The 15,364-nt window shown below is 43.3% G+C and overlaps 1 protein-coding gene across 6 annotated transcripts in view; it reads left to right on the forward strand.

Annotated features, from left to right (window-relative positions):
• Positions 1-7,359, forward strand: part of ccser2a (coiled-coil serine-rich protein 2a) — a 71,865-nt gene extending 64,506 nt beyond the window's left edge. For 4 of the 6 annotated variants that reach the window (XM_053874185.1, XM_053874184.1, XM_053874187.1 and 1 more), the window contains one exon: positions 537-7,359. In XM_053874185.1, coding sequence (XP_053730160.1) covers positions 537-1,181 — 645 coding nt within the window. In that variant the 3' untranslated portion in view covers positions 1,182-7,359. The remainder of the gene's footprint in view (positions 1-536) is intronic. The other 2 variants (XM_053874190.1, XM_053874188.1) reach the window with 2 other exon arrangements.
• The last annotated feature ends 8,005 nt before the right edge of the window (positions 7,360-15,364 follow it).

Here is a 15,364-nt window from a genome sequence, read left to right on the forward strand (position 1 = left end):
ATCAAACACTGGCTTCAAATGGACCATCAAGTTAATGGCTCATGCTGGAACCTGTCCACTTCTAAAAATGAGAATGTGATTTATCAGACAGGCCTTTTTCTCTTTATTTTTTGGGTGGTGTTTAATCACTCATCACCTTGTTTGGCACACGTGGGGGGATATCAACTCATTTACAGTATACTGCATGGAGGCGAACACATTTTGTCAACGTCTACATAGACCTGTAGGTTTGTTTGAAATATGACAGGTTGTCGGTTGTCAGAACCAGTATTCCAGAACCAGCATGGTCAGAAGTTCTAGTGCTGTATATCCTCCGCTGATGGGTCTGGGATCCTGTTTTCACCCATCAGTGAGAGAACGTTTTGTGCTGTACTTCCGCTACCAAACGTATGAATGCGCCCACCCTCATTCATACGTTTACAGGCTTGGGGTCGAATAGAAATCCTCCTTTTACTTGTTTGTACGCCTTATGTTGATTGTTTGTGTGTCGATAAAGCGTTGTTAGTAACCGCGACTTTTCTCTCTCTTTCCCGCAGCCTCACATACTACAGCCTTTCCACCCTCAATGCCTCAGCGAACGTTTCCACCAGGAAAGACTAGTAAGCTGTCTCCCCACCGAGGGCCACAATGACCTTGCACTCAACAGCACAGTAGGAGGAGCCACTTCTGACGAGTCTCTTGAAGGCTTCATGGCCGAGGCGTGTTCCCGAGCAGACCCTAATGAGCTGAGTCATCAGCTGAGCACCCACCTGCAATGGCAAAGTGCCGGGACACGACAGAAGGTGACAGTCAAGGACGCTGAAGGATCCGCGTCACACGCTCGCCCTCGCTTGCTGCAGCCGCCTCGCTTGCACAAACGCGTTTCTCTCCCCGCGCTGAAACCAGGGGGCATGGGTGGCGCTCCGAGTCCGGGAAGTCCCTCGGGGCAGTTCGCTAGCAGGACCAAGCAGCTGCCCCCGCCGTCTCGAGGCCTTCCCTGTTTTAACGCAGGGCCGCAGCTGCAGCTCCCGTGTCAGAGTCGCCCTTCGCTGCTTCAGCCTCGCAGAGCAGCAGAGCTGTTCAGGAATTCACGGTCCGCCAGTACAGAGGATTCCAACCAACCCGGATTCATCGGGAATGGATCAACCAAGTTGGCACCCTCTTTAAGACACACTGGTCTCCCAAAGCCAAAGATTCATTGACAAGCATCATATAGGCTAAGATCGACCCATTCTACGATCATCTTGAACTTGACAGGCTAGTTTTTTTCCCCAAAAATTCAAGACTGCAGTCACCAAAATCCATCTTAACTTTACTTTCAGGTGTTAACTTTTAGAAATCTCTTCAGGTCATGGCACATTTTCTACTCGCACTGCTTTGCCCTGTGACACAGAGGTGATTTAAAACATTTTTTTTTTTTCCAAACATTGAAGCGACATGAATGTGACCTTTACTAAGTATTTGAAGCCCCGAGGGGAGGCGTTGTTCAGAACTAGCTAAAATAGAAGGGGAAAAGAGAGAATGGAAACGGAAGACGTGGAAGACGTGTCAAAGACTTAGAGGTGACCATGCTCCCTGAAGTGCGTCTGGGAAGAGAAGGTGTCTGATGAGTGTGGAGGAGAAATGCTCCTCTGTGTTGGTGTTGTAACAAAGGAGTGAAAGTAGAGGAACGTTTGGGGCATTCTGGATACAAATCAACATCAATACTGTCACAAATAGAGGCTTATCGACAAGAAAATAGATTTTAAACAGTAAAAAGCAGCAGTACAAGCAACGGCTTGCTATCCCTCTGCTTGATTTCGGCCACTCTCCCTTGACACTACGGTATTAAATCACACCTGCGCTGCTTTACAGTTATTTCTCTTTGCTCTCTAACTACTCTCAGAAGACACAATGACTCCTTACTTCGTGTTAATTTCAGGCCTTTCTCATGCTTCTAGAATATATGATGGGTGTATTATTATGGCACCTTGAAATTGCCTATTATCTCACAAAAACACTGCTCGTGGAGAACTAGAAATAATCTGCTGAAGTACCTTAAGAACTGCAATATTATCTAGCATGAAGTGCAGTCAGAAAAGCTCTGGCAGTTCTTATAACCAGCAAATTCATTGTGTAGGTGAAGTTTGAAAACCAAATATCAGCTCTTCATTTCTGGAAAAAAAGAGGTTTTGTTTGTCAAAAGTTAATGATGATTTTATTATGTGCGGCAGTGTCTCTAAACGTCTTCCCTCAGTGACCCCGGCATGAAAACATCAGCTAACAGGGATTCATTAGACGTGCGATGCTGCCGCCTCTCGTGCCTGCATGTGTGTTTTAGCCGTCTTCCTCTCCGTCTCCCCCTGTTTTATCGCTGACCTCCCAAACTCTTGCACGTCTCTTTGCGAACATCAAAGGTATTAGTCCGGAATTTTCAGGTACAGAGCCTTTGGGGCTTTAGTGGTATTTCTGTTGGAGATGTGGCGAATTGTGTTTATCTCCTTTACAGAGCTCCTTTGCAGCCAAGTGCTCCCAAAATGTCCCCAAAACGGAGAGCAGCAGTGTGTTAAAAAGGTCCTTTGACAGCAACTCTGCTCTCTTTTCCGTCACGCGGCGTGACCACTTGGTGTACGCCTCTGGCTCTGTCCGGTCTACTGCGTCCAATAATGCACCCAGCATGGAGGGGCCGAGATAGGAAGACTCTTGAATCACACGCCGCCTCACGTTTTACATAGACGAGAACTTGACAAAACTTAGAGTGACTCAGATCTTTCGCGCAGCCACATCACCGTACACGCTGTGAATTATTTAGCTAAGCACATGCAAGTGGGCTTGTGTTTTTTTTTTTTGTAACTGTGCTGTAGAATTTTTGCGGATTTCCAAATGCAAACACTCCAAATCCATACAGATCTGTTATCTAGCCAAGAGACTGCTGACATTGGGAAGTGAGAGCGAGTGTTTGAGTTTAGAGTGGGAGTGTAAACAAACTAAAAGTTGTCCCAATCTGTTGTTTTACCAAGGCAACAGTTTCAAATAAAGCTGCGATGTTGCAGTAACTACATGACTCAGCTCACACGCTGAAGATATAGAACAGTTTATGAAAACGCTACGCCATAGTTGTTTGAAAGTCAACCTGGGAAATGCTGGCAGGTTATATGATTGACCCTGATATTTATGGCCCTCACAAGCCTGTACATGACCAAATAAAGAAGATTCAATTTGGAAACTAACTTATGAATCTACAGTATATGTGTGCTCACCCAAATGTTCTGTCACCAAGCTGCTGTGGAAAACAGTTTTCAGACACCCCTTGAATTCTACTCTCTGCTTATGGCACGACTATGAAATATGAATTGGATGATATGACGGCTTGTTCAGTTTTGAGCACATTCTCTGTTATTTGTTGACTTTGATTCCAACTGAGTTGAGAAGTGACATATTCAAACTGTCTGGAGTTTTGTTTTGTCCAAATGTACAGCCTTAGCTTTTGACACACAAGATTCTTCATGGTAATATTTGAGGTTTCAAATAGGAATACAATGCTAAACCAGGACTACTCACATAATGAATAGGTCCACAGTTTTAGGTGCTGTCCCATGATGCCCACAAGACCCGAGTTACTGCACTTAAATAAACATAAAATCCCGTTGACAGTAACAACAACAAAACTTCTACGTACTACGTACGCATGCAAGCCCTCTTCTCCTTCCTCATGGTGCTCGCTCACTGTTACCCCCCTGGTGTTGTAGATTACTACTACTACTGCTTCACTGGTTATATGCCTCAAATGAGGAGGTTATGTTTTTGTGGCTGTTGGTTTTTCTGTGTCCTCATAGTAACTCTAAAAATTTTGGACAGATTTGGATGATGTTTTGAAGTATTAGACAAGGAACTAATGATTCATGATCCAGGTCTTTTTGGCCATCAATTCACTTAATCTTTAAGTCCACAAGATATACACACTTCCAAGGCCTCAGTTCTCCTTGACGGTCCAGGGTCTAAGATTCAGTGCTCTTATCCCCGTGGCCCAGGTTTGATTCCAGGTCAGGAGTTTTAGTTCTTTAAATGAGTCTCTGTTGGTGGAGGTTTACGCTCTCTCAGTGCTTTTATGGTTTTATATGTTGTGATGATGAAATGAAAAAGCATACTGTGTTTTCCACTACTGATTTCTGTGACGGCTAATGGCTGATGTTGAGTCTTGCCTGACAAAATATGTCACAACTGTATTTTAATATTTAAAGTATTTAGGAATTATTTGTCGACAGCTGTGTGTCAGCCTAGTTGAGTTGAACTTCAGTTATGATGGGGATCAGTGGGGGGATAGTGTCTGAATATTTGGGGAGACCAGTCAGTTGCCGCCACTCATGATCAGATGCACTAGAGCTTGATGGAGACTCAGGGAAGAGTAGATTATTTTCTGCGAGAGAAGCTGGTGAGATGTAGGAGTATGTGTCAAACCCCTGGCCTGGGGTTCAATTTTTGTGACCAGGAAGGCTTTAAGAAATATAAAGCTCTTGTGGTATTAAATCCAAATTCCATGTGCGTATCCTGAACCATCAAGACCCAGTGATAAAGCAACTGGCTGCCTGAGATACTTAAACTAGTCACACTGAACGGTCTGATACCAGATTCTGCTCAGATTCCTGCCCAGTAATAAACATTTGTTTTGACCTTGTCTGTTAAAATAATGTGTGATTGAGTTTATGGATGCAAACAATTGTCTTCTTTTTGTGTTGTTCCTGGCTCAATTGTGAGATGGCTGGCGAGACTTGACGACTGTGGCTGGGGAACATCTTGGGAGCGCTTCGCTTCAGCTCTGGTGGGAAAGCTTGAGCCCTCGATGGCGATTACTGATGTATGCATGCAGATACGAAAACACAAAGTGTCGGCTCGACAAAACACCTCGTCTGCTTCCAAACAATCCTCAGAAGCGAACAAGCCTGCTGAGCTGATCTGTGACTTCAGGAGAAAGCAGCGTTATCCAAACAAAAGCAGATAGATTGAATAAGAGAGATGCGTAGTAAGACATCACTGTGAATGTGTAGGAGGAAGACTGGGATTGTTTTTTCTTCTTCTGTGAAATCATTGTGTATTGAAAGAGGAATAGGGGAAGGGGGTTGAGTGTGTTTGTTTGTGTACACTATGGTCCAGAGAGTCGCCCGATCCCCTCAGCTGTGTCACTCACTGCTCTGTAATACCAAAAAAGAAATCGATGTTGTCTGCTCTGTGCGTGTGTGTGTGCGCACGCGTGTGTGTGTTTCCACAGACACCTCGGGCTGCCAGCGTTACTCTGCTGGAAGTTGTGTGTGTGTTTGTAGGAAGAGCTAGAGAGAGAGAGGCGTCTGCTCAGAGGCCGCGGGCTAACTCATGCCAGGGAAGGCACGGCGCTACGATCCTCCTCTCGCTGCGCTGGGTTCTGCATCTCCAGATCAATGTCTTCCCTCCGCGCAGCCAGTCAAGCCAATCAGTCTCTTTTAGCAATGCTAAACAAATCTGCGACTGTGAGGACAGGTCTCTGCGGCAGCCCGGATCAATTCCAATGCGGGGGTGTGGTTCACTCTTTTTGGGGCTCCTAGCTGACTATGCTTTCAGACGCATTGCGCAATGGCGAATTAGCATCTAGCATTAGCCGTGTTACTGAAGACAGCGAAGGACGAAGCTTATGTGAGAGATGTCACTGGATATTTCTCTCCACAGAAAGTGCAATTCGGATTTGTTTCACTTAGTCTGATGCCAGTGGTCTTTACTGACAGCGTTAGTTTAGATCACCAGGACTTATAGCTGTGGTTAAGGGGTCAAGGAAGTTACCTCTGGTGATGCTCGTCCGGCAAACTAGAGTAGATATATATCGGCAGCCAAATTTAGAAACTGAAGCCAGAGTAAGACGCGACGTTATTTATGTTTGGCAGCAGCAACGCTGCCTCTGACTTGGGACAAAAACGCTGCGTGAGAATGAGAATGAATGCTAAAATACTGGTCAATTGGCAGTTGAGCTGACCATCCATACACCATCCATAGTGCGCTTCGTAAAAGAAAGACGGAAGTTGGGGTTAGGTTAGACGTGGGATGGCGCTCCCGTCATTCTTCACATAATGACAATTCCTATTTAAATCCCCTCAAACGGCTGTCCGTTTCAGGAAAGAGGAGACACATAGGGGGTTATAAAAACGTCCGATGCAAATCCGTGAAGAGAGCTTCTGAACGTCGCCCCGCACACCTTCCACACGGTCCCCTACATGGGTAGCGTAATATTTCCTACCCCATTGAATTGCCTATGTGTCAACATGCTACGCAGAAGGCTGCCATTGGAGTCAGTGTAAGACGCAAAAGTCCACTCAGCATCAGAATCAAATTTATTGCCATGGTCAGTGGGGATCCCACCAACTAGGAACGTGCTTCGGAATAAAGTGCTGTCAATAAAATAAAATAAAATAACTCGCAAACAACAAAGGCTGACGTCAATATATGACGCCAAGGGCGGATGGGTCAACAATTCTGACTGATGCTGAAGTGACATAACATGTACCACGTGTCCCAATGCAATAAATCTGCTTCATTCATGTGCTCATTTGTCATAGCATCACTCATGGAAGCCAAAGATGTGAATAAGCAGTTCAGAAATTCTTAAATTATTTATGAATCTGGAGCTATTTTAAGTATAAGCACAGCTGTCAAGGCTCACTGCAGGGCATAATTATTAAAAAGTAAAAGAATTTGACAAACTTTTGTTACTGTTTCCGTCATTCACTTTAACCTAAGACGTTCTTTGGTCTAGAATTTGAATTATTATTGTTTTTTGTTTTTTTTGTCCTGTCACCTCTTGTGTCACTGAATTTTGACATATTGAAAAGAATGAATTGATCGACAATTTAAAATGTCACTTGAAACAATTGGTAATGGGTCTATTAAAGCTGTTGCACGTTGGTTTCAGCCGACGCGCCTGTCGCTTCAGTTTGTGAGTCATTTTTGCTGCTGCACAAATATCGACCGCCACTCGTGTTTGTATTGTGCAATAGTGTCAAAAGCAGAAGAGACGAAGAGAAAGCTGCTCCGTGTAACCAACATAACCTTATACAAAGCGATATACTAATCCGATGCACTTTAAATGGAGACGATTGAAACTGGATTTAACGTAGACAAGACCTCCTTTTATTCTCCTCATTGATTTTCCATTTTCTGTTGGTGTGCTGTGGTTAATGTATTCGGCGCCGTGTGAGACGGGCCTGAATGTGTTGGCCACAGGTGAGCGCCCGGCCCTCCCGCTGTCACGGTCCCACCATGACATGGGGAGTTTATCGGTCCGGGCTGCAGACACCAACACAGATCAAGGCTGTTTTAGACTCTCAAATGAAGTGGTTTGTGTTATTTCCACTGTCGATTTAAGAGGAAATAAAGTTGATTTTGGCACAGTCAATGTCTGTTTCTTTTTTGAACCTTCTAATCCATCGCTAGCCCTCCGTGCTTCACATGCCATGCTTCATTTTGAAATGCATTTGCTGCATTAAATACGCTTTACACATTTTCACTCTTTATTTTATTATGTAGAATTTTATGTTTCTCTTTATTATTATTTTATAAGGTTAAGTAAAAATATTTGACTTTTTTTTAGTTGGTATGAGGAATGTTTAAAAAGTAGTTTGATTTTTAAATTAAATGTATTTTTTTTAATAAAACTGAATAAGTTGAGCATTGAATAGTTAATTCAATTTCCATTGCAGTAGTTCTTTCTGTCTATGCGGTTCTGACCTCTAACTCCAATACACCTAATAAAATCATATTCAAGCGTTGCCAGATAAAAATAAGGTGCTGCCATCAGTGACGCAGGTCAGTGAGGCCACCGGTTTGTTGCTGTGGTTTGATTGAGACACAAAATGTTACTTTGACAACACAGCAGTTCCATAAATCAAACTTCATCCATTTATTCCACCGCAAGGTCTTGTTGGTTGTCGGCACGTGCATCGTGAAACGGTGCTCTGATCATGTGACAAAGTGAATTCATTGCTTCACCCTGTCAGACCTGGCATTTTAATACACGTCAAATGGAGACGCGCTCCATCTCCATGACAAAACCACACAGCCTGTGAACACCTGGCCCATATAAGTCCACCCACTAATGAGGTTGTGCGCCCGGGAGACGATGGGTAGATAACAGCCTGCCAAGTGTGAACGGGAGCGTGACACTGTCATTAGCTTGGAAAGGAGGGAGATGAAGTGCAGAAGGTTGTTTCCTCAAAGGAAGCTGTGCGCTTTCATCATTCACTGTCAAATATGTTAAAGATTCCCACGCTTGTAATTTAAGACTCAGACAGGTTGATGCTTGTGGAACACTGGTTGACTGGCGACGCTTCTTAGTTCAAGAACAAGAGCTGGAGATGGAATCTTCAGGTCTGTTTCGGTTCCTTCTTCTGGTAACTTTGCTCCCAAATCACAATTTAATGTGAATGCAACAGAATAATGTTCATGTTCAGATGAGTCCTTTAAAGGTTCAGTTCAAAGTTTGTCTTTCTAAAACCCCCAATATTCAACCTGAAATTTTTGCAAGTATATAGATATCATTGAGTAGTCAGTGGGTAACACCACCTCATGAACTCAAAGTGGTCCTTTATATTTAAGTTTGTTTTCGTAAATCATTCAATATCCTCATTATTTTCACAATCTGTATTATTGTTCATATTATTCATAATTTTATTTTCAATTATTAAACATTTTCTGTCCTTTTAAAAACATTTCTTGATAAATAAAACATTCATTTTTTGTTCACTTACTGAGGTGATCAAACGCATTTCCCAAATGTGTTCACATCTCAGATCACATTGTTGTGCGTGTGAGTGTAATTTACATGATCACATTATTGTTGGCTGAAGAGCAGAACTGCTGACACCACAGTCTCCTCACTTCCCTGGACTCCAACTGTCTCTCCATGCGTGACACTGTCAGTGTCCTTGTCTCTGTTGCAGGATGTGTTTCTCTCTGATACAAGTCTGTTTCGACTGCCCGTGTGATGGCTTTGAACTCACCGTGTGTGTAAAAGCGATGTGTACGGCAGTTGGTATTTTTCATAATGCTCAACACAGCTAGTAACATTTTCATTGACATTCACATTTCAAGTATTTAGAGTTATTCTAGCCAATATTTTATGGTGTGACAGGGTGAGAAAGCATCTTCCAATTGGCTCCTGCACCCTTTAAACTTTAGAGGTTGTTTGTCACATTACTCATGTTTATTCTTAGTTTGTGGGAAAACCGCCATGATAAACGCTATATTTTGGGGGAAATATGACAGTTATGTCCTGATGTTGAGACCGACAGGTTAATGTCGTGGTAATATTGGTGTGGTTTTATTTTTTCATCTTTATGAAATTGTACAAATTAGAAAACAGTCTCAAGGATTTATTTATTCTTTTTGTTTCAGATATAGTGAAGATTTGTTAAGGAACTGCAGTAGTCTTGTCTAATTCCCGCCCCTTCTTCTGTGACTTGGTACGTACATAATTTTCATTGGATGGGTTCACCAACCGAAAAAAGAAGTAGACCCTTCGTCCATGAACTTCAGAATGATGGTCAAAAGCGGTTCTTAACAGACCGACTGAGCGCTCAGCACCAAAACCTGATCTGACAGAGTTTGGTTATGCATCACTATAGTGGATAAAAATGTAGTTCCATGTATGATAAACAGCTTTTATAAAATAAATGTAACTTGAGATCAGTAATTTAAGAAAAGAAAGAAAGAAAGGAAACCAAGTCGATTATCGTGACCAAAACCCTCCGGAGCAGCAGGGGGCAGCGTGCTACTTGCAGGAAAAAGACAACAGGTCTGAAAGCTGATTTTTTTTCTGTTTACTTTCTGTTTTTGTTTATTCGACTATGCTAATATGTCACAGAATCCAGCCACTGTTTTCCAACGCCTTTTTCTACTCTGCCATTACCATTCATCAGCAAGGCCTGTGAGTAAAGAAGGTAACAGACCCATTTATCAGGTTCAGGTCTGACCTCCATGCAGATGAGTGTTTATTCAGTCATAAGAGTTGGATGTTTTCCGCCGTCCGTCTGGGACTCCAGACACAAGGTTATATTCTGATGAAATCCACTGGAAGTAGCTGGGATTGAAGTGCCACTCATTTCTCGGAAAAGTGACCATGTACTCTTTTGTGTTCTGGAAAATATCCTGCAGTGACGTGCGTGGATTCTGCAGCGGACGTTACCATGGCGATGTGCTGGGCTGCATATTGAACAAGTCTGCTCCGCACTGAAACTAAATTGCGGAGTTTCAGATGGTTCTAATGAGAGCAGATTGACCTGGCTTAGAAGATGGGTTTGAATTGGTGAGTTTGTTTTCACTCTTCATTCCTCATCGCAGAATTCATTTCTACCAGCAGCACACATTTGGACCTGGTTTTGGCTCCGCCTTCGGACTGGAAGCCCGTGCTAATGAATTTCCAGTTTGTGGGTGAAAGTTTTTTTTTTTCTTCATCTATTATTAAAAACATTGTGAAAACCCTTCAAAAAATGCAAAAATGTTTCTCCTCCTTCCGCTTCCACAGCTTCTCCTTTCTGCCTTGGCATTTTCTTCTTCTCCTCCTCCTCCTCCATCTTCATTTGAATGTTTATTTCAACCCTCTGATACATTGCAGACATGTCACATGACACATCTTATCCCCCTCCTCCTTCTCTTTTACCCTTGCTCCTGCTACTACGTCATCTTCTCCTCCTCCTCCTCCTTCCAAATCTTCTTCATCTCCTCAACTTCTACATCTCCTCCTCTTCCATCTACATCTTCTGTGAATGTTTATTTCAATCCTGTGATCCATTGGAAGCATGTTACATGACCCATCTACCTCCTTCTCCTTTTCTCCCTCTTCCTCCTGCTTTGAGATGTTCTCCTTCTCCTTTACCTCCTCCTCCTCTTTCTTCTTCATCAGTGATGGACAGATCTGTTCTCATCATGCACCGTATCCACCATAACTGGGCTGAGCAGCTGCGCCACACCTTCACTCATGCAGTCCCACAAGTCTTCTGTATACATTCACAATGTTTCTATATTTAATCCACCCGCTCCCTTAACAATTCAAAAGTGCCACGCCGACCCTGGGCTCCTGTAGCGATGACTTCCAGGAGACACAAAAGACCTATTTGTTAACAAATTCTGTTGTATTTTCGCTGCCGTCTGCCTCCGGAGAGCGTGTCCCCTTCTCTTGAAGGAGAAATGCCTTTCCTTGTTCTCATCCTGCGGCAATTCCTTCAAATATTCACAAACGCTGCGGGCGAGGCGGCGCCGCTTGTGTATAAAGGGAAAGGTTTGAGGCGGACACACAACATTTGAGTGAGCACTGTGGGATGGCAGAGGAACATGGACATAATTGGATCCCCTGACAGCTGTTTGACTTTTATCTCCTTCCGGTTGGCCTCTCGCTCTGACACTTTAATTCAGCCATCAATGCTCATCAGCATGCATAGATCAGTTTGAAGTCGAAGGTGGTGATGCTCTTTAAAGCCCCACACATTCCTCCACTCGCTTTACCCAGATTGCTGCGCCACACTGGGATTGTCGATTTCCCTACAAACATGCAACAACTGTCTTTTGGGTATTGCTCAGGTGTGGGGTCACTGGGGCGGGGGGCACAGGTAAAGCAATGTCCTGTAGAGTGAGTTCATCCAGCCATACAATACAAAGGCCAAACATTTGTCAGTGGTGATTCACCTGGTGTGAATACTTGCGTAGTGCACATCGTCCTTTTCAATGGGCCACTAGGCTCTGACGGTGTACGCCATTGTGCTAGTGTCCTTCACTTTAAGAGGTAAGTTTTTTGTGTCGGGATAAAGTAAGGAAAGGTACGTCCAATCCTATCCCATGCACACACCAAATTTAACCGTAACCCATAGCCCTTACCCGACCCATAGTGTCTTGTGTTGCAGACAGTGGGGGCTTGCCAGTAGAGGGCGCTCTCAGGACTTTTGGGAGCAGTTACAGCTGCTTTTGTATTCTCAATGAGAGCACATGGGTTTGGTGTATTCCGTGCTCTGTTCTCAGTGTAGCACCTCCGTAAGCGCTACTCGTGAGTAAGCACCGAACTTGGCAAGACCTACAAATAATCCACACACACACTCTATTTGCATTGGATTTGTATCACCAAGGGGACTTTACCCAGACCCTGTTTAGTTATTTATAAAGCTAAAGTGTCCGGTCAACCCACGGGAAATGTGTGTGCTGTATGCAGGTGAAAACTGAAAGTGAAAGTTGAGGCCAGCTGCCTCGGATAGCTCTCGCATTGGAATCTATACGAGCGCCGATATGTCAGCGTTGGATATATGATATTTCATTCACTCTGATTGGGGTTGACACCTGTCAGGCTGATTGATGTTCCTGACCACAAAGTGCCCCAACCTAACTGTCACACTGCAAGGACCACATGGAGCTGCACATTTTCATAGCCAAACATTTCCCGTGCCAGTTTCTAAAAAAGGTTTCTGCCGTCCACTGGAAACGATTCGAAACGATGTAGTCCACACTGTGTGCCAGGACTGTAGAGGCACAGTAACGCTCAAGTAAGAACGCAACATGGTGCATGAGCGAATGAAGCTTGTGCACAATTATGAGTGCTGCATAGCATAAACCTATCGATCGATAAGAGACATTAGTGTTTACAGACACGGTTGAACTTTGATTCGAGTCAACATTGATCGACTAGTCGTGAGAGGCATGAGAGAGTGGTGAGGGAGTAAACAGCTTGAATTTCAGTTCATTAAGTTCTTGTTTGCTTATGAGAAAATAAACTCATGCTATGTTATTATTATAAATAACCTGAACAGTTGTTGCCGAATATGTACTAGTCTCTTGTTCGCTGCTATTGTCGAGCTCAATTTTCAGTACTATCTACCCAGTATCCACACTGAGAAGCCTATCTGAACAGCATTATTGACTCTGGCACCCGGTTTCAAAAAGCAGTGGATACTCTGGGTGAAAACGCTGGATTCCTGTGCAGAGAAGGCCTATCTGACGCAGAGCTTGAGCAGATACGACCTACTCCATCTGTGTGGATGGAGTCTGAGGAGCATGCACTTGCATGAAATGCGCTTCACATCATCGCAGATCTCAGAAAATGTGCTGTTTTGTGAGTGAGATACTGAGATTTGTCAGACACATCAGAATGCGTTCCGTGTGGTCCAAGTCTGGAAGAGTCTCAGGAACTTCACACTTCCACCTTACCAAGACATTTGGGATATGGATGCTGTTTACACAGTGACATGTTCTTTGAAAAGAGAAGAATAATGATCATTGTTGCTGATTTTGACCCGATCTTTCCACCTCATATTATCAGAAGGAAAGGAGACTCGGATACCTGCGTCTCCTCAACCCGCCCAAAAGTACATTTAACATGGTGAAGCGCTTCATAAATCAGGTTAACAAAGGGGGGCATTAGCGGGAGGTACCACGCTTTGGTCGTGCCTATTGTCTTTTTTTATTGGAGAACAACGACACCCGTTGGCCTCTATTAACACTCTTGTTGAACCAGGTTGTAAAATAGTTTACTGCCAGACAATAGTGAGGATCACGCTGCTGCTAATTGCCAAGTGCACTCACATTTGTTGCTGCTGCCTGTAATTACTTGAACCTGCAACAACGGATTTATACGGCAGCGGAGCAAGCAATCGCTTACGACGCTCGGTACGCAAGTGTTGGAGCAGCAGCAGGAGTTGAAGTGACGTTGTTGTTTGGATACAATTTAAAGAGTTAATAAAAAATGTGGTGGTAAATAACGTTGCATGTGGTTCACAGCAGAATGAACATGTTTAATACAGTATGTTAAACACGTCAGTTCTGTAGCGTTTTGGCACCACATTGCTCTGTCATGACTGTTTACTGTAGTTGAAAGACCTGCCATCCTGCTGCACAAAAGTCTGTGTAAATACTCCTGGTTTTGAGGTACATGCGAGACCTCTCCATCTAAAAATACAGATTGTTCAGCCTAGAGACTTAATAGATTAAAAAGGGATATCCAAAGCCAGAAGTGTGTTTTGTCCACACCTTTTTTCCAAGTGTCTTGTTTTGAGACTAGCCTCACGTAAACTACATTTTGCTGCTTTAAAGTTGAATAAATATATTGTCATTTGTCCTGTAATGACAAAGATCTCACTTCATATCTGTGTTCAGCACAACTTGGATTATTTGAGAGCAAAATTTCATAAACTTTTATTGCGTGAATATTGATATATTGCGCTGAGTACAAATCAGTGGAGAGGTTCTTTCCGTCTGCTCTGCATCTCAGATCAGTTTCGGTAAGAGGTGTCACTTTACTGTATTAAATGCAAACAATAAACATTGTCCTTACAAAGATTGAAGTGTTACACAGCAAAAGTCCTGCCTCTTACTCTGTTGTAGTCTGGTGTCTACTCTAAATGCTGGAATATTTTCGCAACTGGCTTTATCTGTGGTTCGACTAGATGGCCACTAGGCTGCAGTCAATAGCCATGAGGGGGCGATGTCGAGCACCGAAACACTGCAGTGCAGTGCTGATTTGACTGTGTTTAATGATCACTTTTTTAGGATCCCAGTTTGGTTCCAGCGTGGCTGGTATTTCTATCTTAATTCCGCTCTTCTTCTCCCTTCGACTCTTCTACTCTCAGAGGTGAAAATGTTCCGGGAATCCAAAGAGGGAAAGTTTGACATTTAGAAACAAAACAAAGAAATGTTGTATTGTGTGTTTCATTCTTTTGTTTGTGTTTTTGTTTCCAAAACAGGTCTGTTGCCCAAAAAAAAAACAAATTCAATGCTCCATTCCATTGTTTTGAAAAATGCAAAATAAATAAACATACACACAATATTCACGCTGCTTCACCAACAAACCATTGATAAACAATCATCAAAACAAGACATTACACAAAAAGAAGTGAGTCACTTATTTTTTGCTCCAGCTAGCGCTTCACCATCTACCCATCAAATTCCGTATGTCAATGGACCATATTCCTTCCTCTATGCTAAACGTAGCACATAGATTTTTCTCCTTGTCTGTTTTGACTTTATTTTTCTTTTTACACTTTACTAGTTGCGACAATTGTCATTGCGCCCCGGACAGACTACGTATAGTACCGTCATATCAATATTGTAAACACACATATATATGAGCGACTTGTTTCTCTCCGTCAGAAACTGTTTCCGTCTCCAGGAAAAGGCCCATATAAGTCTCCCTCTGTGGTGTCGTGCTCCGTCCTCCGCACAACATTTCAGCCTGATTATTTCCCCCCTGCTAGACCCAACTGATAAATAAATGTCTGCATGATAAATACGCTGGAATGAAAAGGAAGCATCGGAATCGTCTGGTACTCTCGGTTCTAAAGACAGGCACATAAAAAAGAGCTTGCTTTGAAGTCCCATCTAATCTGTTATTTATTTTTCCTTCCCAATAAGGCAA

The sequence above is a fragment of the Synchiropus splendidus genome, chromosome 9 (genome assembly GCF_027744825.2).
Source record: "Synchiropus splendidus isolate RoL2022-P1 chromosome 9, RoL_Sspl_1.0, whole genome shotgun sequence".
NCBI lineage: Eukaryota > Metazoa > Chordata > Actinopteri > Syngnathiformes > Callionymidae > Synchiropus > Synchiropus splendidus.